Here is a 24,993-nt window from a genome sequence, read left to right as displayed (position 1 = left end):
TATTGGGTAGGAATATATTTCATTGTAAGATTCTCAGTGCAATAATTTAAAAATAGATAAAATAAAGAGAGAAGTTTGGTTTCTAAATTTTCTTGTTGTTCTGCTACTGTAATAACAACCTCATTTTCTGCCAAGAACTTATTTGGCTTCTTTTCCGAGTAAACACCTGCTGGTTTATTTTCTGCAGAAGAGACCATGGGGCACCTTTGCTAATTTTTTTTTTTTTTTTTTTTGAGACAGAGTCTCACTTTGTTGCCCAGGCTAGAGTGAGTGCCGTGGCGTCAGCCTGGCTCACAGCAACCTCAATCTCCGGGGCTCAGCGATCCTACTGCCTCAGCCTCCCGAGTAGCTGGGACTACAGGCATGCGCCACCATGCCCGGCTAATTTTTTGTATATATATTTTTAGTTGGTCAATTAATTTATTTCTATTTTTGGTAGAGACAGGGTCTCGCTCAGGCTGGTTTCGAACTCCTGACCTCGAGCAATCCGCCCGCCTCGGCCTCCCAAAGTGCTAGGATTACAGGCGTGAGCCACCGCGCCCGGCCGACCTTTGCTAATTTTATTGTCTCTTTCAAAAGAAATTTGGGTGGAAGAGCTAAAAATAAACAACAATCACCCATTCTTTTAGGCTGAAGCTCTCTTTAGCTTTTTGGAATGAAAACAAAGCTTGCTCTTCTCTCTCTCTCTCTCTCTCTCTCTCTCTCTCTCTCTCTCTCTCTCTCTCTCTCTCTCTCTCTCTCTCTCTCTCCCCCTCTCTCCACCATCCCTCTTCCCCTTCCTCCCTTCCTCCTGCTTTCTATAGGCTTATTGCTCCAAACATGGTCCACATTATTGGGGCCACCTGTCCCATCACAACAATTCTAAGAACTTTGCTTTGTCTTTCCTTCAACAGTGCTCATCTCACAGCCCAGGTGTTTGTGAGGAAAGTGTTTGGGGAAAACCTAGTCAAGACAATAGCTGTCATTAGGGAGCTTCTCAAATTTTTGTCACACTTCTCTCACCTTACTTGCCTCCATGCCCATCCCCTTCCTCCTTGGGAAACAAAATTTACAAATTAGCTTCTTCTTTTCTGTCTTCCATATCCCCCTCTTAACTATCTCCTTCTCATCAGCATTTAAGCATTTCCAACTGCCACCCTCAAACATTCCCTTTGGCTCCACAGCTTCCCCTTTTAGCGACTTTGCTACCTCTCTTGTCCCTTCCTAGCCAAGTGAGTCCTCTGCATTATTAGTACCAAGGCCTGGCAACAATAAATATTGAATGGGTGGATAGAAGGATGAATGGCTGAATGGATGGAAGGATGGATGGATGAAACAATGGTGGATGGATAGAAGGATAGATGGAAGGAAGGATGCATGGATTGATGAATGGAAGGAAGGATGGTTGGGTGGGAGGATGGATGAATACACGAGTGGATGGAAAAATGGCTGGAAGAAAGAATGGATGAATGGCAAGCCATGGAATGCTGGAGTTTAGTTTGGGACATATGCCTCCACTGTCATTAATAATATTATTATTCTCTTACATTTCTCTAGCAATTTCAGTTTACAAATGCATTCACATTATCTTGCTTGATTTTTACATGTTCCTGGCATGTAGATGCTTTAAAAAAGTCAATTTTCCTTGTTTCCTTCCTCTCCCATTTAAAACCATCCTTGAAGAAGGCTTGCCTGATACATCATGCCCTCTGGTAATCATTTCTGGACTTTTTTCCTGAGTCTGATGGTAGCTGTGAATACGTCTCCATTGTAGACACATACTGTTGTTCATTTCTCGCAAGTCCCTAACTACAGTCTAAAGATGGTGTCAATAGTTTGATACTCTTTTCACCAATCCTCTCCCATCCGATCCAGCACATACAAATCATGAATATATGACTGTGATTACCTGAGAAACACTGACTGCCAACTAACTTCCAGACCTAATGTGTTTTCATAGGAATTACAACTATTTGCCATTCGACGCTAAGAAGCCTTGTGTCTATTTCGCCAGTTCTTGGGGAGACCAGACATTCAGGCTGCACTGGTCTAACATGCTGGAGAAAATGGCGGACCTCCTGGTAGGTGACTCTGACAGGTGATGGCTTTGACTATTGGGAAGCTGGGAGCAAAAGAGACTTTTTTATCCACCTGGTAGAGGAGCTTGACCTCAGTTTATATACAAATGAATTGAGGCCGCTGCATTTGGAAGGCACATGGATCCTACCATGTGGGTCCAGGGGAATGAGGGTACATTTTGCAAAATCCCTGGACTCTAAATCAAGCTATCTAAATTCACACACCTACTCTGCTTCTTATTCTTATAGGCCCTAGGTATACGCTGATTTCCTAATCTCCAAAGGGCAGGAGATTGATGTCTTTCTCACAAAATTGATAGCTTCTGGCTTCAATTAATATAAAATCCTAAGTCCCTAGGATGGGGGACAGTTCTGTATAAGATCAAGCCCTGCCTTGTTGATAGCTCCATCTCTCCCATGCTCTTCTTCCCTTACTTTATTCCAACCACTCTGGTCTCCTTCCAGTTTCTTGAAGAAACCAAGTTCTCTGAAGCTTCAAAGCCACCACCATGCTGTTCCCTCCACCTGGGCTGCTCTTCCCTCCGTTCCCCTCCTGTGGTGCCCAGTCAACCTCCAGGGCTCAGTTTAAAGCACTTCCTCAGAGAAGCCTTCTGACCCCATTCTCCCCTTATCCTCTCCCATAACACTCTGCTCTTTGCCTTTGGACATCTTACTGTAATTTCAATTTATTTGTGTGTTTATTTGTTCAATAACTATTTCCCACAGTTTCTATGGCATTTAGCATAACACCTGGAAGCTGAGAAGAGTTAAATAATTATGTGGGGAATTGAATGTGTGAAAGTGTTTAAAATAGTGCCAATACGCAACAAATGCTAGGTCCTCCCACCTGACCCCTGGGGAGGAGAGAAAAGTTGGGAACTCCAGTTCTTTGGTGCCTTGCCCCTCCACTTTGTGAGCCCTTCTTCCCTCCTCCTCCCACACATCTTGTGGGGAGTGTCCTCTACTCTCTACCACACACACCTCACCAGGCAACCCTTGTCTTATCCCTCCTGAAAGTGGTTGGGAAGGCCTGGTCTAGGGTCACACCATGTGGAAACCACAGACTCTCTTTGTAAGGTTGGTCTTGCCTCTCCTTCAGAGAGAACAGACAGAACAGATAGTGTATCTCCAAGAGTCCTGACAAAACAAATAAGAATTTTTCCTAGAGGCCATGATAGCTCTCATTTCTAATTCCTTTCTCAGTGTCATGCTTAGCATATCACAGCCAATCACTGTGATAGACAGGATTGAATGTTTACTAACCACCAAGCACTGTTTGAAGATGTTTGCACCCCCTACAGCGTTGTAGTTGGATACTATTATTATCCCATTTTATAGATGAGGAAACTGATCATAAAGGGGATAGTTTACTTGTAAGTGGTAGAGTCTGGATTTGAACCAAGGCAGTCTGACCCCAGAGCCCAAATCCTTAACCACTCCACAATGTTGCCTGCTCTTGCAGTGAAAGTATAAAGAGGGGAACATATGTCTCCAGGCACCAGACTTTGGCATGTGGCAGAGAATATAGTTTTTGTAAATTCTGTTAAAGCAGTAGCAGCATGTACAGGTCCCCTTGGGCAGCATTTTTCTCCAAGCCACTGAATGGAATTTTAGAATTTAGGCCCAAAAGGAAAAGTGAAATTCTTAAGTATACATGTGTATAGTCATTGCCATATACATCCTGCACCATTCCTTGGCCAAAATTCATATATTAGAAGAATGGGTAGTCCTTTAATCTCAGAGTTTATTCAATATGATTATATTCCTATATAACAAATTGATTTGAACATTGCTTTTGTAGTTTTTGGTAATTGTATCTAATTAATCTACATTGTTAGATATTCCCCATGACATAAGCTTTCCCCAGAGGGTAGACTCTAAATAAACAGTACCCAGTTAGTGAATGGATTTGTAACAGAAAATGAGTTTGAACAATATAGGAGAAGACTTGTCTCTAGACCAACTCCACATGAGAAAAGGAAGGTCCAAAGTTAGAATGCAGTAGCATTTTTCAGCTAAAGCATAAGAAAATGAAGGAAATCTTCCTTCATTTCCAAAACAAAATTTGCTAAATATTATTTCTGGGGTGTTACAATCAGTATCTCTACACATGTTTCATTCCAACCCTTCACCTCTCCATCCTTGTGGTTTGCTTTCAGGAAGAAAGTATAGAAGAAGTGAAAGAATTAATCAAGATTTCAGAGGAGGCACCGGAAGAGAAGATGAAAACAGTGCTCAGTGACTTCATCAGTCAAAGCAGGTACTGGGAGAGGCGGTTGGCATAGGCAAACATGAGCTTCTATGGAATTAGCTTTTAACTACCTTGAGAGAATAGTCAATTTCACATGCATTCAGCTGGGCATTTTATCGTGTTATATCCATCTTCATTTTGTTCAGTAATTTAGCTGGTACTTATGAGCTAACTACTGCTTTCTGACACTTAAACAACTAAAACATAAACCAAAGGTGGGAAAGAGAAAAGAAAGACTTACTGCAGAAATTATTTGTGAAAAAAGAAAAATATTAGTAGTATTAGTGCCTAGTGTCAACCTTAAATAATGAGATTCATAAAACATGATTTAGTATAGAGTTTATTCAAGCACAAAGCTTGAGGATGACCACCCAGGACATACAGACACCAAAGGGATGGGGGTCAGTACCCCAAGTGGGGAAGCTAAAGTTTCACTCATATAGGCAGAAACAGTTATAGCAGGGTGGCAATAATTTCTATACAAGGCAGTGCATACATTGCAGCAGTTTTATTAGTACAGCTTGCTATTTCATGAGGAAGAATAATGTTCTGAGGACATCTTATCCCTGGTGCTGCTTGGTCATTCCTAATCTTTTTCAGGAAAAAGTAGAAGTTGCAATTGCATGATATATGACTCAGGCCACATAGCCATGTTCTTCTCAAGGCTGAGAATATTTAATGTTCTAACAGCTTTAAGTCTGAATTATTTAATCTCACACCAGCATGACGCTTTTGCATTTGGTAGATACTCAGTAACTCTTTGACCATTAGATGGATAAGTTGTATCAAATATTCTTATAAGGGCCAATGGGAAACTTTCCCTTCACACTCTGAAGGTTTGCTAAAATTCAACTGACAAAAGGCAGATTGATAGGAGAAAAGGCAAACAAAACTATTAATAATTCCCAACAGTTAAAGGCCTCAGAAATAAGCCTCAGAACTAAGATTTCTCTCTGACCTTTCCCACACCTCCCTGTCTCTCTGATCTTCTTTTCTGAAGCATCAGGAGGGACTCTCTGAGATTTTCTATCCTAACTAAGAAAGCTTTAATGCAATTGTCTTAAGACTCCCTCCCTGGAGATGTCATCAAATAACCAGGAAAGATCATCCACAGAAGAAGAAAGAGATGGGGGGTCATCACCACGCCCAGACAGATTTTCCATCCATTCCATCTATCACAGAGTGATTATGCAATTACCCAGGGTGGTACAGTGACATAGAAGAGGGAGGGAGAGGTGGGGAATGAAAATAATTTTTTTGAGGGACAGTATTTTTAGGGAGAATTATTATTGGGGAGGATGAATGCACCGGGAGGAAGGTGGGAGGCAGACATTATGGGATGGCGAGGGCTGGAGCTGCACAGGAACAAAATTGTCTTATTATGCAGATTGAGTCCAGCTGATCTCTTGGAGCTGCCCTAGGAAGAATGGATGGAAAATCTGTCTGGGTGTGGTGATGATGCCCATCTCTTTCTTCTTCAGTGGTTGATCTTTCCTAGTTATTTGATGAAATCTCTAGGGAGGGAGTCTTAAGACAATGGTATTTAAGCTTTCTTAGTTAGATAGGACATTCCAGAGAGTCCAGAGAGTCCCTCCTGATGCTTCAGAAAAGAAGATCAGAGAGACAAGAAGATGTGGGAAAGGTCCAAGAGAGACCTTGGTTCCGAGGCTTATTTCTGAAGCCTTTAACTGTTGCAGAACTCAGCATGCTGGAGCACCCTATTTTGGGGAATTGCTTTCTGCACTCTGACACTATTTAATAGAATGTTTCATATAAACACACCCATAAGCACCAATTAATAACTGTATTCCAGGAGATAGATAATATAAGAAAAGATCAAAAATAGGGCAGATAGTTACCTATTACTGAGTAACAAAATTCTTTAAAACTCAGTGGCTTACCGCAATATTTATTATCCACCAGTTTCTGTGAGTCAGGAATGCAGGTGTGGCTCAGCTGGGTCTTTGGATGGGGGCCTCTCTCTGACCACAATCAAGACATTGACTGGGGCTGCAGTCATATCAAGGCCCAACTGGGAAGGATTCACTCCCAAGACCACTCACACAGTTATTTGCAGAGTTAGATTCTTCGTGGGCTGTCAGACTGAGGACTTCAGGTCCTTGCTAGCTGTCGGTCAGAGGCCACCTTAGATTCCTTGCACGTGGGCCTCTCCAAGCTGCCCTCACTGCGTGTGCCAGCTACCTTCCTCACAGCAAGCAAGCAAGAAGCGGCAGAGAGAACATGCCCACCAAATGGAAGTCACAGTCTTTCATGACCTAGTCTTGGAAGTGACACCCCATCATTCTTGACTATTCTGTTAGAGGAGAGTCACTAGGTCCAGGCCACATTCACCAGGAGGGGATTACTCAGTGGCATGAATGGCAGGAGGTGGGACTCACTGAGCATCAGCTGAGAGGCTGCTGACCCCATAAGGAAGTAATCGGGACCAACTCTTGAAGTTAACCAGGCTGAGATTTGCCCAAAAATGAGATTGTTATGGTGGGACTCATGAAAAGAGAATGGAAATTAATTTGATGGAATACAGGATCCAGTAGACAGGGAACAGCTAAATCCTGGTGTTCTGCTTTATAAATTCTGTCTTTCCCAATTTCTCAACTATCCAACCGTTTTTAATTTATACACACACACACACACACACAAGAAAGCAAAGACATAAATAGGGCAGTTTTTCCATCTTTATTTCTTTTCTGTTTTTCATTATAAAAGCTATATATATATTAGTGCTACTCCTGTTGTGAGCTAAGTACCACCTGCAATTCTCTTTAAGTGGCTTTAAAATGCTTCATAATGTCATATTTTTAGAGACTGTGAGCAAATTAATAGCTCAGTAACTTTTCTATGTCATGGCGTTACTTGGGGTGATAATTAATCATGCCCCTTTTTCTTCAAGTTTACAACCAAATGAAAAAATATTTATGAGGGCCAGGCAGAGATCAAAATGTTAGTTTTATATTTGGGAAAGTTGGATTTAAGAACTCAGCTTGGATGGGAGGTCAGGAGGGGCTTCCTGCTCCCCACACCTGTTTGTAGGTGAGCAGTTGGACTTACAGAGCTTCCCCCAGCAGGGACAGGCCACTGGCCACATGGAGGTAAGGAGGCTGCCACAGCCAGCAGGAATATTGGGCCTAAAGATGGAGAATGAACAGAAGCACGTGCTGTGGTTGCTTAATCCACTGTTGATAGGGAAACTGATTATTTTCCCCTGTGGGGAAAAGAGAGTGATCAGAAGCATCAGCCACTTCTACCTGCACTGATCCATTTTGGAGAGTGGAAAGGAATTCCTTGCGCCCCTAGGAAAGGCAGAATGGCCAATGAGACTCCTTCCTCAAAATATAAGCCTTCTTATTCTTTTAAAAAATTAAGAGAAAATGTAACTTTATTAATATGCCCAGAGAGAATTTCTGGTGAGGTTTCTAACTGCCAGCAGGCAGTTAGATCCTGGTATGGGATCTTTCTTTCCTCTCACTGAGAGGTGTGGCATCTTAGATTTTCCTTTTCTTTTCCTTTATAATTGATGTTTTCATCACAGAAGGACTGCATGCTCATCATAAAAAAAGAAAGAAATGTATCAAGTAGAAGCATTTGTCTCAATTCTCTCTCCAATCCTACTCTCCAGAGAGAAGAGTTTTATTCATCCTGCTGGAATTTTCTGTGGATTTGCAAACACACACCCTCAATGTATACACACTCATAAAAATACCATATTTCTTCACAAGTGATATCTCACATTTTGCTAAGCAGGTTGCTTTTTCACTCAATAATATATCACAGGCATCTCTCTATAGGAGCATGTAACAGACATCCTCAATATTCAATTGCATGGATGTGTCATGTATATTTAACTAGTCCCTAGTGACATATTTAACTGGCCCTTTATTTTGCTACTGTAAACAGTGCTACAATAGACATTATTGTGCACATTTATTCTTGCCAAATTGTTCAGTTATTTTTGAAGGACAAGAAATCTAGTATAATTTTTGAGTCAAATTATGTACATAGTTAAATTTTGATAGGTGCTATCTAATAGACTCTAAAACATTGTAACAAATCACACTCAGAAACAATAGTATAGAAGAGTAACTATCTCCCTACATCTTCACCAAACTTGAATGTTACTCATTTCTTATGAGTGAAATGGTACTGATTTTAATTGGCATTTAAGTTGTCACTAATGAGGACAATATCTTATTTCCTCAAGTTTTTTGGCTGCTTATATTTCTTCTTCTTGAATTGTAGTCATAATCTTTACTGTTTTCCTATTGAAAACATTTTTAACTTCATTTCCAAAACATGTTTCTATTCAGTCCTTTGTATGGTTTTCAAAATGTGGGGACATATCTCAGTATGGAGTCTAAAATATTTGCTTTACATACAACTTTTTGGAAACTTTTGGTGTGTGTTAAGATGAAGGAAAACTGCATTATTGTGTTCTTTGTTAAGAATTTTAGAGATTGGTCTCAAACCTGTAATCCAGGCACTCTGGGAGGCCAAGGCAGGAGGATTGCTTGAGGTCAGAAGTTCAAGACTAGCCTGAGCAAGAGCAAGACTCTGTCTCTACCAAAAGTAAAAAAAAAAATTAGCTGGGCATGATGATGTGTGCCTTACAGTCCCAGCCACTCAGGAGGCTGAAGTAGGAGGATCACTTGAGCCCAGAAATTTGAGGTTGTAGTGAGCTATGATGACACCACTACACTCTATCCAGGGTGACAAAGCAAGACTTTGTCTTAAAAAAAAAAAAAGAATTTTAATAGCAATCACAATTGAGAGGTACTGAAAAAAACTAACATGGAGAAACTTTTATTTCCCAGAACTAATGTTGGATCTGGGCATCATTTCCAATTCTCATTTTATCTCTTAGAAAAGTTGGAATGCCATTGCTTAATCCTAAATTAAAAATCTTGGTTCTATGGCTTCCTCAGCTTTCCATTGTATTGCAGAAAGTGAATTTGTAAATCTCTGGAATTATATAAATGGATTTTCACTAAGTAGGTTTCAAAATTGTTATTCTTCTTTTATAGTGCCTTTATCTCTGAAGCAGAAAAGAAGCCCAAGATGTTGAACCAAACCACTTTAGATAAGAAACGACTTACACTCTGTTGGCAGGAATTGGTATGTGGAAATCTATTTATACTTTGGACACAGTTAAAGTATGTGCTTTAAAAATAAACCTCATGCATGACGCATAGGTCATAGACCAGATGAGGTTAGGGTTTAAAGGTCATACATTTGTGTGATGTAGAGACAAGAGTGAGAAGGGCATATATGTTGAGATAGAAAGGAACTAGCATTTATGGAAGGTTTACAAAGGTGCTGAGCTAGAAGCCCACAGGTCCTACTTTCTATTCTGATTGAGTTTCCCAGGGCTTATTTTCTTGACCCTTATATTTTGAAAAGACCATAAACTCACTGGGCCATCTGCCCCACAAGCCAAGAAACCAAAAGAAATAACTATTCTCCCTATCCTTAGTCCTCTCATTAAGTGTTGTGTTGCAAGTTATGAGCACGTCTTGAGAACAGGACAGTAGTTGATACCCTCTGTGTCCTGCAGACCTGCACATGTTGGGTGCCTTGTAGGTGCTCAGCCCTTGTTCAATGAATTCCGACTGGAAATGCCAGACCAAGTCAGACCCTGAATTATCTCACCTGTAACTCCAATTCCAGCAATGGCACCAAGGGACATTTTGTGTGATGCCATGACAATTCTGCAAAGAAAATTACTCAGTGTTTGACTTTTCAGGGACATTTTAAAGATATGAGTGGGATTTGGAAGGATTAAAGGATTTTCTAAAGGTCACAGCTAGTTAGTTGTAGTCCAGAGGCTAAAACATAAGACTCCTCATACCTCATTCATCCTTCTTTCCAGAATATTTCCTTTCTGTCCTTCAAAACATTTGGTAGAGGCTGGATTCCCACCGTCTGTAAGACCTTCCTCCTGTGCTGGTTCCTCCTGAGCACTGAAGTGCTGTCTCTGCAGTGTCCCTGCACGACATGTTTTCTGCAGAGTTCTCCGTCTTTGCATTGTCTGCCAGTCCCTGGCCTAAACAAGCCCACATTTCAATATCTGTGTATTGAAAGGCCTCTTTCCTTGTCTGTAGACCTGTATCTCTGACCTCCTGGTGGACATCTCTATGCCTAGCTCACATCACCTCAGACTCTATGTATCTTACTGAATCCATCACTTTACCTAAACTTTTTCCACATTCTGTATTGGCACTGCCAGCTACGCTCACTGCTCCATCCAGACAGTGAAGACTCTTTATCCCTCGACTTCCACAGTCAGGTTGACCCCAGGTCCTATCAGTTCTGCTCCTTGAAGAATCTGGAACTGACTCCACTTCTTCCTCCCCAGAACCACTCCCTAAACTGAGTTCCTCAGCATCTCTGTCCCAGACTATTGCAGCAGTCTTCCACCAATCCATCTTTCATACCACAACCAGAATAGTTTTTCTAAAATACAAGCCTGATCAGATCACTATTGCTAAAAATTATTGGATTCTCTCAATCATTCATAAGATAAAGTTCAAATTCTTTTTGTATGATATGCATGGCTGTTCAATGTCTGGCTCCAACCTAGAATCCCAACTTTCCCCCTCATTAGTCCCTTCCATATATCTATGCTCCAACAATTTTGAGTCACCCTTGCTGATTATACACCTTTGTGTGTAATTGTTCCCTCTGTCTGATGACTTCTATTCACATTTTAAGACTCAACTCAAATGTCAAATCCTTCATGAAACCAGCTTTGCCCCTGCCTAGTAGCACAATGTTTTTCACATTTTAATTATTTATGTTTATTACTTTCCCCTCACCAAAATGGCAAGGTCTCAGGGAAAGGAAGCATTATGTCCTCCCCTACGTTCAGGCCATGGCTCCCAGCACAGTGCCTGGTAGACAGCAGGTATTCGGTTCTTCCAATCAACATCAACAGGAGGCTTCCAATGTGCCAAACACTGTGCTGGGAACACAAAGCTGGAAATACTTGGTGCTTAACTTTGAGGAATTTGAGTGTTTCATTCATTCCATAGACACTTATTTAATACCTGCTATGTGCCAGGAACTCTGTTAGGCAATGAGAATACAAGGTGAGGGCAAGACAGAAGAGGTCCCCATCCTAGTGAAGTTTACATTTTAGTGATGAAGACAGAAGATAGACAGGTAACCAACTAGTGCATAAAAATGATTACAGGTTCTGACTATGAAGGAAGTTACAAAAAGCCATCGTGATCGGGAAAACATGGGGGAATGTAATACAGGGATAGCATGTAAGTTGAGAAGAAACCAACCATGTGGAGTCTGGGAAGAACATTTGAGCAAGAGGAAACACTAAGCATACCAGCCTTAGGATGGACCAAACCTGGCATGTTCTAGGCATAGGACCTCCGAAGACCAGTGTGCCTGAGGCACCGCGAATGAGGAAAGAATGCCATAAAACGAAGCAGACAGTAGGCAGGACCAATTCACACAGGGCTGTAGAAGTCGCTGTAAAGAGTTTGTTTTTTCCTAAGCATGTAAATGTGGGCTGAACAAATCAATCAAAATAAACACTTTCGGATGTTCCGACCACGCATGCGGAGCTCCCTGGCAGTGCTCCTCAAATGATGTCTTCTTGGTCTGGACACATCCACCCTACCTCTGGGAAGGGGTGGTGAGGGCAGTGATTGAGTCCAAGGACCCTGGACTCAGATGGGGGTCAGCTCTGGCTCTGCCACTCAGTAGCTGCAGTGCTATCTCCTCAGCTGTAAAATGGGAATAACAGCACCTACCTCGTAAGATTGTTACGAGGAGGAACCAAGGATTGATATGGTGGTTAGAACATGGCCTGGCACCGCGTACCAGCTCAATACATTTTAGTTGCCATTATTATAGCTGTTGTTGTTAGCCTGGATTTAGGTCCTGGATAACCAGCTATGTGAACTTGACAAGCCTCTGAACTTTCTGGGCCTCAGTTTCTCACCTGTCAAGTGAAGGTGAGGTGACACTCACTGCCTCCACAGTCCTATGAAATTTCCATTAAGTGGCAGACACAGGACCAGCCAGCGTGAGTGGCTCTGTGTGGAGCTTGTAAGAACCTTCAAGTCCCTTCAGCAACAGGACAGTACTTGTTGTCCAGATCTCCAGAAAGATCTACACTGACTCTTGTCTTGTTTTAGGAGGCAATGTCCAAGGAGGCCAAGGGGATCCTCCAGCAGCAGAAGAAAAAGTTATCTCTTGATGAAATGATCCACGAAGCCCAAAACTTCGTAGAAAAAATCCGCTTTCTTGTTGATGAGGTAATCCACTCTCAAGGCAAACTTCATTTGGGAGATTAGACTGAATGTCTTCTTAGTGAGGTTTGGGTGTTTGATAAGGGTGAAAGATGGATCAGTGTTTTCTCCCTAGCCTTGCTGAGCTGAACGGGCACTATTAGTTTAGGGGTGAGAGAAGAGATTTTTAAATTAAGCCAAACATCTGCAGCTTTATTGATTTTTCACAAAGTCTGAGTATTCAGCAAAATAAAAAGCATATTCCCTCATGGACTCAAGTGAAGTCAAGATAAACACAGGAACTTTGATAGGCTTTCAACTATAAGAGGATTTAAATTCACATCCAGTAAAGGTCAAAACAGATTCTCATTTAAAAGTGGGTTGTCAACAGTGTTTTCTGGTGACTTCTAGAATGATCTGGAAAAAAAAGGCCCTCATATTTGCTCTGTCAGATACTGAAACTCCTTCTTGAAGCCTGTAAATGTTAGAAACCTCTTAAAGAGACATTTGTGTGGGAAGATTTCAGGGAGAGGTACAGATGTACTGCTTCTATTGTTCTCGAAAGTTGTAATTCTTGTCGCAAATCAGTCATTCCCTGGAGGCATAATAAGCAGTGAGACAGGCAGCGATTAGACATGGGAATTTTTATAAGGACGCAGAAGGTTCAAACCAGGAAACGAGGATTCAAGTCTGTGACTAACCAACCCTTGTCCAGGAAAATCTCCATCCTTGTGTCTCTGTTTCCGTATCAAGAGAGAAAGGACGCCCCCTTTGGGTACCAATTATACCTGAGCATTAGAGATCGGAAAGACAGAGCATCTGCTTCCAGCTCAGGAAAGTTACAACCAACTTTATAGTAATATACCTCCTTTTGTTTTGATAGTTATATTGATTCAGAAACGTGCATTTCAAACACTCATAACACAATGGCCACTTGGCATGGAATTTTGTACTTCCTATCCTGATTAGCTCAACTTTAAAGTCCAATTAACTATGCAATTTAGTCAAATTTCTCCTGAATAACCACCCAAAATGGGGCTAACATACTTGAAAATCATATGATAAGTATAGAGTTCCTTATAGAATTACTTTCTCTTTCTTAAGAGCAAGTAGAAAATCATTCAAAGACATTCATGGATTTTTGTTTTTGCTTTTCCATTGGAATATTCTGGAAATGTTACCTGGCTCTGAGGAGGTCTGGGGCTTGATGATAGATTATTATTACAAGTTTGAGGAAAAAAAAATCCATGGGAAGTGGTACAGATAGAGAAAAGCAGGCCACCAAAGACGCCAGCCGAATCATGGGTCCAACTTGCATGTCCTCATAGCACAAGGAGCCGTTTGGCTTGTGGGTTTCTACGTACTTTCAGTTCACAGCCAAAGACTCTCTTCTCAAGGAAGCTGCACTTAACTTGCTCGATTGCACACATGTTTAAGTATGTACACGATTTCAGTCATAGAATTTGTTTTGCAGAAGAGGGACTGTTTCAGGATAACAAAACTCTGGAAGTGCATCTGTTTGGTACTAACCGAGCAAATCCCTTCCCCTCTGTTCCCGTAGCCCCAGCACACCATTCCTGATGTCTTCATCTGGATGCTCAGCAACAACAAGAGAGTGGCATACGCCCGCATCCCCTCCAAAGACCTGCTCTACTCCCCCGTCGCGGAGCAGATGGGCAAACACTGTGGCAAGATGAAAACTCACTTCCTTAAAGTAAGTCTGCGCCATTTTTTGACTAAATGAAGGGAGATTCCTGTTTTTTCTGGAGTGGCTCAGAATTTCTAGTGTATGTTCGTGTCTCACCTCTTGCCAGATGCCTTCAAAGGTATGAGGACACCCGGAGCATCTTCCCCTTCTTGATTTGAATCGCACTTTAGGAGACCAGCTTGAGGCAGAATCTTTTCCAATGGCTACATCACTGTACACATAGAAGTTTCTCTTTCACCTTGAGTGTACCTCAAGGTTACTTTAATTTTCACATCTTTGATTACTACTAATAAGAATGAACGTTTTTCTATTTGTTTCTTCACTACCTTTTCTATTGTGTAATTTGTCCCTGGCATCTTTTCACATGAATTCACCTATATTTTAAAAATTGTTTCAAAGAAAATTACCAGAGGAACAGAACTGCTAGTTCAGGATTCCTGGCGACTTTAAAATTGTAGAAATATGAGTCTTTTCAACTTCGGGGTCCTGCCTTCATGAAGACAGGGTCCCCAGATGCCTCAAGAGTGAGCCCTCATAGACATACGTCTCTGGGTGGATTCTACTATCTGTAGCTCCAAATCTGAACCTTTCTTGGAGATCCCAAGTATTTCACCTCTACTACCAAGAAATTTTTATCCCAGTAAGTAGAAATGAGTGAATATGTGGAAAAATGTGGTCCAAAGCCTCAACCCTTACCAGCAAGTGACAACAGGAGTGTGGTTTGACAATTAAATTTTCCAAACTTGTAGCTGACTGTCCTGACAATTTCAGTTCTGGTTTCTTGCTACAATGTAATAATATTCTTCTACTGCCTCAGAGGGAGTGTGAGAAGGCTCAGAGGCATGCCGCATGAGGAACAGGTAAAGAGACAGTGATGCTGAGCTGAGCTGAGAAAATTTGACAGCATGAAAGAGGTCTGTCAGTGTTTGTAGGGCTACCATGTCTGTGTGTTCACGCAGGGGAAGTGTAGAGGTGAGTGAGAGAAAGAAAGAAAGAGATTGATTCCATAGGATAAAATAAGGCTCCACAAAGACAGAGATGACAGGGAAATAGTTCCCTAAATGGATGTCCATAATGTGTTGTTCATCCTTTGCATTGTCAACAGATACTGAGTATATTATGGTTGAATTGTGGGAGAATGGGTTTTGAAATAAGGTGAATCTAGGTTGGAATTAGTATTCGTTTCTTAGGGCTGCTGTAGCAAAGTACCATAAACTAACTGGAGTAAACAACAGAAATTTATTATCTCACAGTTCGAAAGGCTAGAAGTTCCAGATCGAGGTGTTGGTGGAGCCATGTTCTCTCTGAAGATGTTAGGGCCTCTCTCCTATCTCTGCCTAGTTCCTGGGCTTGTGCCAGCATAACACCAGTGTTGACGTGGCATTCTTCCTATGTGTGTCTGTCTCTTCACATGGCGTTCTTTTTATGACACCAGTCATACTGGATTACCTACAAGTATTTCACCTCTACTACCAAGAAATTTTTATCCCAGTAAGTAGAAATGAGTGAATATGCGGAAAAATGTGGTCCAAAGCCTTAACCCTTACCAGCAACTGACAACAGGAGTGTGATTTGACAATTACATTTTTACAGGCCTGTCTAATCCAGCACAATGTCATTTTAACTAATTACCTCTGCATTGACCCTGTTTCCAAATAAGGTCACATTCTTGGTACTGGGGATTAGAACTTCAACATATGAATCTTGGGGACCACAATTCAACCCATAAGAGAATTCCAGGGCCAATATTTACTAGCTGTGTGACCTTGAGCAAGTTACTTATCATTCTTCAACCTTCAAGTGGAAAAGAATATTCACCCCATTTTTCACCCATTAAATGGAGATGGTTGTGAGGATTCAGTGAATAAATGGAAACAAAGAACACATAGTTGTGCCCCACCCAGAGTGATCACTCAATAAATGCTAGCTGTCACACAACTGGACATCCAACCTCGCAGAGATCGTTGACTTAGCTGTGTGTCCCCTTCATATCCAGTGAGCTGTTTGGGACTCTGTATGCTATTTTCTGACATGTCTGTAAAATTATTTTTAAAACCAATGCTGTAAAACTGTAACTGAAAAAAGAAATTTTTTTTTCACCCAAGTCATTCACCACAATCATCAAGGATTTTCTTTAACTTTCTCCATTCAAGGAATGCTAGGGAGGCAAGACACATTTGTCTTAAAAATAGCAAATCCTTTCCAAAGGCCCTGTGCTAAAAATACTAAAAAAAAAAACCTGGTATAACATTACTCGCTCCTAAATGTTTTGATGTATCCTGGCACTATTTAAAATTAGAACAAAGAACAGTTGTCAAATAAAGCCAGAGGATAAACGTAACTGAGAATGCAGAACTTTTGCCCTGAGGCATCCAGCCTCTGTCTGTTATCTTTATCAATGCATCTGTTAGCCTCAGTTTACCTCTTTATCTATATACTCTTTTCACCATTGGCGTTGCTTTGGGCAACAGCTTATTCGATTATACCAACCCGATGAAACGAATTGATAAGATGATTCAGCAAAGCTATTTTCATTCCTGTTTTGATCATTACTCTTGATTTTAAGTCGCTCCTACCCACCACCTCCCTTTATGGCCCTTTCTCCCCACTGAATTGGTAAGCCTGAAAAAAGCAAGGGCTGCACCAGGGAGACGTCCCTCACCTGCCGCTGACTCCGGTTTCCTAGCTGGGAAATAGAAGGTAGGGAAAAAACACAGAATGGAAATCTCTAAACTCTTTAGGCCAGAGATTTCTTAAAGTTTATGCTAGAGAGCAGCTGCCCTTTGAGTGGCTCTATAAATGTATGTTCAAATACATTTAGGAGGTTGCAGCTGTACCCTTGGAAACTCCTAGAGTTTCATAGGAGCCATTAACCAGTAGAAGGTTCTAAGAAGTCCTGCAGTCAGGAAACATCTTTAACTTTTGAAACCCACATTTACCAGGTTTGTTCTTCCAAAATAGCTAGTTACAAGTTTTAGGAGACTCCTGTTCCTAGAGGCCCAGTATGGGGAATATTAATCCAGAGGAAACAAAGGTGGTTTATCTATAGTCATGTGGCTAAGTAATGGTTGATCTGTAACTGCACTCGGGATTTCATGGTCCCTGGTTCCATGATCTTTCTTTATCTCTAATTTGAATATATTCATGATGCTACTAAAAATGACGGTGCAGATTTTGCTGAACTCAGCTCAACCCACCATCCAAAAAATCAGGGTTTTCCCCTTTTAATCTCAGCCTCACTGTACACCTGGTGGCTGGAAATGTGAGGAAGGAAATTAATTACCAAAAGGAAACCCTTCCTGTGGAAGGGGTGGGGTGCACTCTGAGCCCCGGAACGTAGAGCTCAACCCTCCTTTTCTTTTCTTCTTGAGTCGCCTCTCTGTGCTGAGCCCACCTCTTCTTACTCTCCTCTCTGTCCCCATCCTATCTATCTCTGCACATACCTGAGCCCATTTCTTCTTCTCCAGGCTGCTGGCTTTCCATCCAGCCTTTCTTAGGATGCAGCAGCAAGGGGTGGCTGAAAGGCACCCTTCTGGGTCTGCTGCAGAGTAAATCCTCTGTAAGACGAACAAGCCTTCCTCTCACTAGTACTGGTTGACCAACTCCAGCAGAGTTTGTGCAAATTACCATCTCTCTCTCCTTCCTCCGACTTGCCAAGACTTCCTCCTCCTTTTAATCCTGCCGGGGTGTACCAGGATCCTGGTGGGTGGGAGGTGGCGGGCTGGGGAAGGTTAAGCCTTTAGCATGCTGTCTCATGCAACATGATCACATGGGTGATCATAGCTTTTTGATACGTTTTTTCATTCTTTAATTATTTCTCTCTGTTGTGTTTTCTTTTTTCCTTCATTTTGCTATTCTCAAAAGGAAAGGCCTTTCTGTGGTTGGTCAAGCTTCCGGGGCACAAGAGAGAGGAAGGAGAGTGGGGAAGGGGAAGGAAGGCAGACACACACGAGGATGGAAGTGCACATGAAATTAAAAAGGGGCTAATGGTTCTGAAAGCACCTGGGTCATTGCTCAGTAATGCTGGGTGAACCCCACTTGGATGCTTAAGTGAGACACTCTGCATCATCTTGCCAGCAATTTCAGTTTGTTTATTTTTTAAGGAAACGTACAAGCTGCTAACTTTAGGAGTGCAGCAGTGGCCGTTATGAACACTTTCACAAGATGTTAGTTGAGTTTTGGGATCTAATCGTAAGTTCACATGCACACATGTTGTTTAGCAGCAGTAGAAATGAATGATGTTTGTTGTTGTTTTGTTTTACTCTAAGAAGCACAGACCTCTGGGAGGCCGAGGCAGGCGGATTGCTCGAGGTCAGGAGTTCGAAACCAGCCTGAGCAAGAGCGAGACCCCGTCTCTACTATAAATAGAAAGAAATTAATTAGCCAACTAATATATATAGAAAAAATTAGCTAGGCATGGTGGCACATGTATGTACCCAGCTATTCGGGAGGCTGAGGCAGCAGGATTGCTTGAGCCCAGGAGATTGAGGTTGCTATGAGCTAGGTTGACACCATGGCACTCACTCTAGCCTGGGCAACAAAGTGAGACTGTCTCAAAAAAAAAAAAAAAAAAAAAAAAAAGCAGCACAGAGTATTAGACCTACTTGGGGCAATGTTGTATAGTAAGTGAAGAGCCTGGCTGCTCAAATACTTAAAATTGAGGTCTGTGGACCAGCAGGATCGATGTCAAGGGGGAGAAATGCAGACTCCCAAACTCTACCCCAGACCAACTGAATTAGAGTCTACACTTTAACCAGACACCCAGGCAATCCAGGCGCACACATTTTATGAGGAACACTGGGGCCAGGTAAAGCTGGGTTTGAGTCTTGGCTTGAACCCTGCTTTGCTCTGTGACCTTGGACAAATTGTCTTAACTTCTCTGATCCTCTGTCTTCTCACCTTTAAAATACACATTATTAAAGTATCTATTTTACGGAGTCATTGTGAAGATGAATGGTAATGTATAACTTGGTAATAACATGCAGGTATTAGAGCATTCTGTGGGAAAGAAGAAGCATTAGACCAAGGCCTAGAACAATGTAAGTGTTCAACATGCACTAAATTCATTGTTATTAGAAATGCAAACAAAGAATAAACACTCAGCAAATATCTACTGCATGCTTCCTGGGTGTCGAGCACTCTCACAACAGACAAAAATCCCTGCCTTTGCGAGTTGATGGCCCAATGATGTCTACAAATGGCAGAGAGATTGCTTTCATTGCAAAAAGTTAGCCTTAGGCTTTCAATAAATATTTATTTTATTAAATAAATGTTAATACATTTTTGGCTATTATTATCAGAGAAGTGATGGATTGAGGATTATTTGTCTTAATACAATTTTTAAAATTACAGGTTACAGAGTGGTTGCCTTTACCAACAACAAAATGACCTTATTTAGATTTTTTTGAGCTCAAAAAATGATGGCATCCTACTCCCTAAAGAATAAAATGTCAACAGCTGCACATACTGAGCAAGATTCTTCAGCCTTGCCCGTATCATCCTTGGTCATACTCACTGGTTGTTATTTCTTCTTTTTTGAAAGCTTTTAGCGCCATTCTTGGCACGGAGTAAGCACTCACTAAATGTATTAGCTCATATTACCCAAATCTTTGCTTACGCACTTTCCTCTTTCTTCTCTTTCTGGGATCTAACTCCGAAGTACCAGTTAAAACCCAGGTGAATATTTGAATCTTAAAGAAAGGATAGAAATACCCGCTGCTACTTCTCTGCTCCCTTGGTGCTTTCTGTCTTTGCATTTGAGTAAGTGAATGCAAGTCGGCCCCCTTGTGAGCTTTGGAGGGAGGGCCAGCACTGAGTCTTAGACACTCCACAGCCTCCTGCCCTCACCCCCTCAGCAAGGTCCCGGCCTCACTTGCAGTAGTTGCTAAATTGAGTTGCTCAAAATTTGTTTATGGAACCCACAGAGCAAGCCTGAAAGGCAAACAGCCATGCTCAATTTTGGATTCAGAGATTCTCCACAAGGGACTTGAAAATTGTCAGAGCACGTTCTGACCTTTCATATTAGGATTTTGTGATCCTTTATGGAAAGGAAGTGGTGCAGAAGAAAGAGGAAGGTAATGGCAGGGAATTCTAAGAAACACTAAGAAGAGGCGCTTAGAAGCGTCAACAAAATCTGGAGAAGTAGCAATGTCTCAAAGTGCCATGGCTACTCTTGGGATGATGGCCCTGCCAGCAATCCTGAATGCAGCCAGGGCTGGGCCCTGGGACTCTTTGGCTGAGGGCAGGGAGTCCTCTAATCGTGGTGACTGAGAAACAAAGGAGCCACACTATCAGTGTTGAGTTATGTCCTTCAGATACTGAGAATACATGTCCCCGCACATACACATGCACACACATATACATATGCATATGCACACACGTGTGTACATGCACACACTCCTTGTACACACTAATACAAACTAATATCACACACACTAATACAAAGATAAGCATAGAAATTCAAACAAATATAAATACACAAATCTGAGCACATTCAAAGCAGAGATAGTAGGGTAGTAAGGGAATCAGAAACCAACCACACTGCAGGAGGAAGGAATGAAGGAGTTATAGGTGGTTAGCCAGAAAGAAAAACATGGTAAGCCAGGTAGGTTCCTTCAAGCACATGAAGGCCTGACTTACAGAAGACCTCTTGGGTTTCTTCTGAATGAAGCAAAGAGGTAGGAACTCAGGTTGTAACTCCAGGCCATTGAAAGTTTCTGGAAGGAGATTTTAGCTCAGTGTCATGAAGGGGCAGTCTAAGGGGTCCAGAGTCAATAGTATAGATTTGGAATCATCTCTTCTGGGCTTGAGTCTTGGCTCTGTTAAAAACAGAGTGATCTTAGGTAAATTATTTCATCTCTCTGAGCCAGAGTTTCCTCACCTAGAAAACGGGGGCAATAAACACATCTACCTATTATGTTTAAATGATCCAGGACTTGAATTGCTTATCACAATGCATGATTAAGCTTCAGGTCCCACTAGAAATGGATCTTCTTTTGGAGTTATGAGTTGTGGCAACTGGGACCATTGCTCTCATTTTGATTTGAGAACAGCACTTGAGAACTCTTCTCTGAACATACCTCCAAGTGTGTCTCCAGGAAGGACCTCTTCTCTCAAGGAGTGAAGCCCATAATTGTCTCCTACTAACAGGAAGTCTTCCTTGTGACCTTTCCTCAGCTTCCTGGAAAACGGTCCTCTGGTTGGTCGGTGCAGGCAAAAGTCGACGTGTACCTGTGGCTGGGCTCCACCAGACACTCCAGTGCCGCTTTGGACAACTTGCCAGCAGGCTATGAAGCAGAAATGCCCTCCAAAGTGGCTGGCGCTAATCACCCCCCAGCCAACCTGCTCTACCAAGGTATGGTGCCCACAGGGCAAAGGGGTCATTTGACGTCTCAGGTGAGCTTCTGAGAAGACAGGTGGGCAGCATGCATGGATTGATTGCACTTTATTTTAAGATCAACTTATTTGCCTTCTATAATAGTTTCCACATGTTCTTCCGTACCTTTCAATGTTTCATCTAAAAAGAATAAAGTTAAGTCATTAAACACATCTGTAATGAACATTTTTTTTTCTGTGAATGACGAGGAAGCAATTTGAGTTTCTCTGCAGGCAGACTATGTAGATTGAGCTGACATTGTAAGCAGAAGATGTCTTTTAAAGAAATATCAGTAAATTCTTGTGCTGATATGACCGGTGGAATTAAGGCATATTTTCTTTTTCCATGGCATTGGGGTTCTGACACATAAATAGCAGGCATTCACAGTTCTCAGTAGTGACCCAGTGCAGACTGCTATTAGTGAGGTCATTCACGTTTCTCCAGCTTGGGTCTTGGGTTGGCTGCTTTTAGAAATTCAGCATGAGTTATGAGATTGTTTTTTCTATGCAGTTATTTTCTCTGAGTGCCATCATGTTTACATTTTGATACCGTTTTAAATTTTATTATAAATATTGATGTCTTACAATTCATTTTGCTTTCTGCCTCCAAATTGTTTCAATTTGCACAATCTCTTGCTGCTGAACCCAGATAAAGCAGATTGCAGTTTTATCTTCACTTCTACTGAAGTTGAGTTTGGAGCTGAGCCAATGTTGGGAACACTGGAGAACTGTCTACACACTCAGGTTTCCTGTGTTGCACAAGGCTCCTCTGATGTGGGTTGACCTTGACTGCCAGTAGAATCTAAGTTGCTCAGTAGTCAGAGAAGACAAGGTTTTGGAGATTGTATCCAATGGTTCAGCTCATGGTTTCTGTGCCCAATGTAAATGTGTAAGAACGCTGCCTTTTTAGAAAATGTATAACACCTATCATATGTCAAGCACTGTGCCCTATACTTTATACTTAAGATCTCACTTATTTTTCACATCAACCCTGGGAATTTTCTTCATTTTACATATGGAGAAAGTATGTATCAGGGATGCTTAGAAATTGCCCAAGATCACACAGCTAGTAAATTGTGGAGCAAACTGTCTCTAAACCCTGCTTTCTCTCCACTGCTTTCCATTCTACATTTGGAGAGCTTTTGTCTTTGGATGAAACCATCCACATCAAGTTATCTTCCTATTTTTTTTTTTTTTTTTGAGACAGAGTCTCGTTTTGTTGTCCAGGCTAGAGTGAGTGCCGTGGCGTCAGCCTAGCTCACAGCAACCTCAAACTCCTGGGCTCGAGTGATCCTTCTGCCTCAGCCTCCCGAGTAGCTGGGACTACAGGCATGCGCCACCATGCCTGGCTAATTTTTTATATATATATCAGTTGGCCAATTAATTTCTTTCTATTTAATATAGTAGAGACGGGGTCTCGCTCTTGCTCAGGCTGGTTTTGAACTCCTGACCTTGAGCAATCCGCCCGCCTCGGCCTCCCAAGAGCTAGGATTACAGGCGTGAGCCACAGCGCCCGGCCTTATCTTCCTATTTTTATAAACACTATCTTTAAAGACCCAAGGACCTGGACTTGCTTGCTGTCCCAGCCACTAATAATTCAGAGAAGAGGAGAGACTTTTCTCAATGCTTTCTGATCCTCAGTAGTGTGCTGTTTTCACAGAGTGACCTAATAAACTTTTTCTGCTGAGCATTGGCATTGATGGCTTTGGCTGCCTGCCATACCTACTGGAGAATTTTGTGCTCTAGAAAATGCCCATGCTGCAAATAATTAGTTTGCACCTATATACAGAAGGCATGGCGGGAAAACTAGCAGAGGGTGTAGAGATGAGTGAGAGGTGATTCTGGCCCTCGAGGGGGGGCAATCAGACACGTCTCTAACAGCCACAAGTGGAAAGTGAGCCATAGCACAAGAGGTAGACTGACCAAGTGCAAGGAGGCTCACTAGTTCACTAGTTTTGTCCAAGGAATGGAACTTACAAGACCCAAGGTTTCAGAAAAACAAAAGCCTAAGTAAATGGAGTAGTGCAGTGCATTGCTTATGTGGCTGCCATTGGGAGGTCTGCTAAAATTCCAGGGTTAGTCATTTCAGGAGCAGCTGGTGGACATTCTCACAGGATGAGCCATTTCCAAGTTCGTGGCCAGCTGAGAAATTTGCCAAACTATGTAACATGCTAAGGAACACGTGGGCCATCTCTAGACACACTCCTACCGGGAAATCCCTGTGCCATGTGCAGAACATTCCATCATTCAGCATTGTCATTGTAAAGGGCTCTCTTGTCATCAGGACTCAGTCCATCATGTTAGCGTTTATTGGTGTATACAGAGGTGGGGATGGAGGGAAGACTTAGAACTGAGCCCAAAGGAATTGCCTTTCTGGTTCCCCTGACTTGATCAGAGCTTGGAGAGCTTTGCACTATAAGTACCTAGACTCAACCAAGAAGTGTGCAGCGCTCAGGTTTCCAGATCCTTTGCAGGATTGGAGTGGGCACTGCCATGGCTGCTGCTTCCTCAGCTCCACACTGGTCTCCACGAAGCCAGACAGTGGCATGGGGTTGACCAGTGGCATGGTCTCCATGAAGCCAGACAGTGGCATTTGGTTCTGTCCCTTTGGAGGGACAGAAGCATGTGTGGGTCTCATGACAGTCTTTGGCACACTGGCCTTCCCTGCCCTTCCTTTCCCTGCTGGTCAGGGGTCAAGTCCTGCTGCAATGTCCCTCCCCCTCATTTCCATCCCCTCTGCAGGTGCATGAGATCTGGCCCCTAAGCTTCCTTCCCAAAGGGGGCAGTGTTGTCTCCTCATTGGTCCCTTCTCTGACATCTCTTCTGTCCATGGCTGGTGTGACTCATAGTTGTATGCTCCTGAACCTCTGCACTGCTATCAGCTTCTATGCACACACCTCCAAGAGCTCCCTATTGCCTGCTAAGCTAGGTGCCAATGCCTCATTCAGGCCTCCTAAGTCCTCAGGGATACGACCACAGCTGTTGGGAGCCCTGGACTCTCTAGCCAAACTTGACTACATCCTGGCTCCTACATGGTGTGGTGATTTTGACCTTGTCTTGACTCATCCTGCTTCAGCCACTCACTGCCTATCAAATGTCACCATCCTTTAGGGCTCTGCTTAAAGAGCAGTGTCACCTCCCCTAGAGTCTGACCTTTTTATTTAAATTGCTTTAGTGAATATGAATTTTTCCCTTGTATGCACATATTTTATTTTACATGAATAGTATTGTGTTATATATCTCGTGCTGTTTTATCATTCCTCACCAAGCACTAGATTCTTGAGATCCATCCATTCTGCTGTGTATTTCTCTAATCCTTTGCTCCTAGCTGTCGTACCC

General features: G+C 42.2%; 1 protein-coding gene across 1 annotated transcript in view; it reads left to right on the top strand.

Moving 5' to 3' along the window:
- The window catches only part of FER1L6 (fer-1 like family member 6), a 125,398-nt gene that overhangs the window by 34,814 nt on the left and 65,591 nt on the right, over positions 1–24,993 (top strand). The window contains exons 14-19 of the mRNA XM_012743336.3: positions 1,940–2,060; positions 4,217–4,317; positions 9,348–9,438; positions 12,480–12,599; positions 14,134–14,286; positions 21,457–21,634. Of these exons, the coding sequence (XP_012598790.2) occupies positions 1,940–2,060; positions 4,217–4,317; positions 9,348–9,438; positions 12,480–12,599; positions 14,134–14,286; positions 21,457–21,634 (764 nt within the window). The remainder of the gene's footprint in view (positions 1–1,939; positions 2,061–4,216; positions 4,318–9,347; positions 9,439–12,479; positions 12,600–14,133; positions 14,287–21,456; positions 21,635–24,993) is intronic.

Source organism: Microcebus murinus, chromosome 7, assembly GCF_040939455.1.
Source record: "Microcebus murinus isolate Inina chromosome 7, M.murinus_Inina_mat1.0, whole genome shotgun sequence".
In the NCBI taxonomy this organism is placed as follows: domain Eukaryota; kingdom Metazoa; phylum Chordata; class Mammalia; order Primates; family Cheirogaleidae; genus Microcebus; species Microcebus murinus.
Note: the sequence above shows the minus strand (reverse complement) of the source record. Positions and strands in the feature narration are given on the sequence as shown.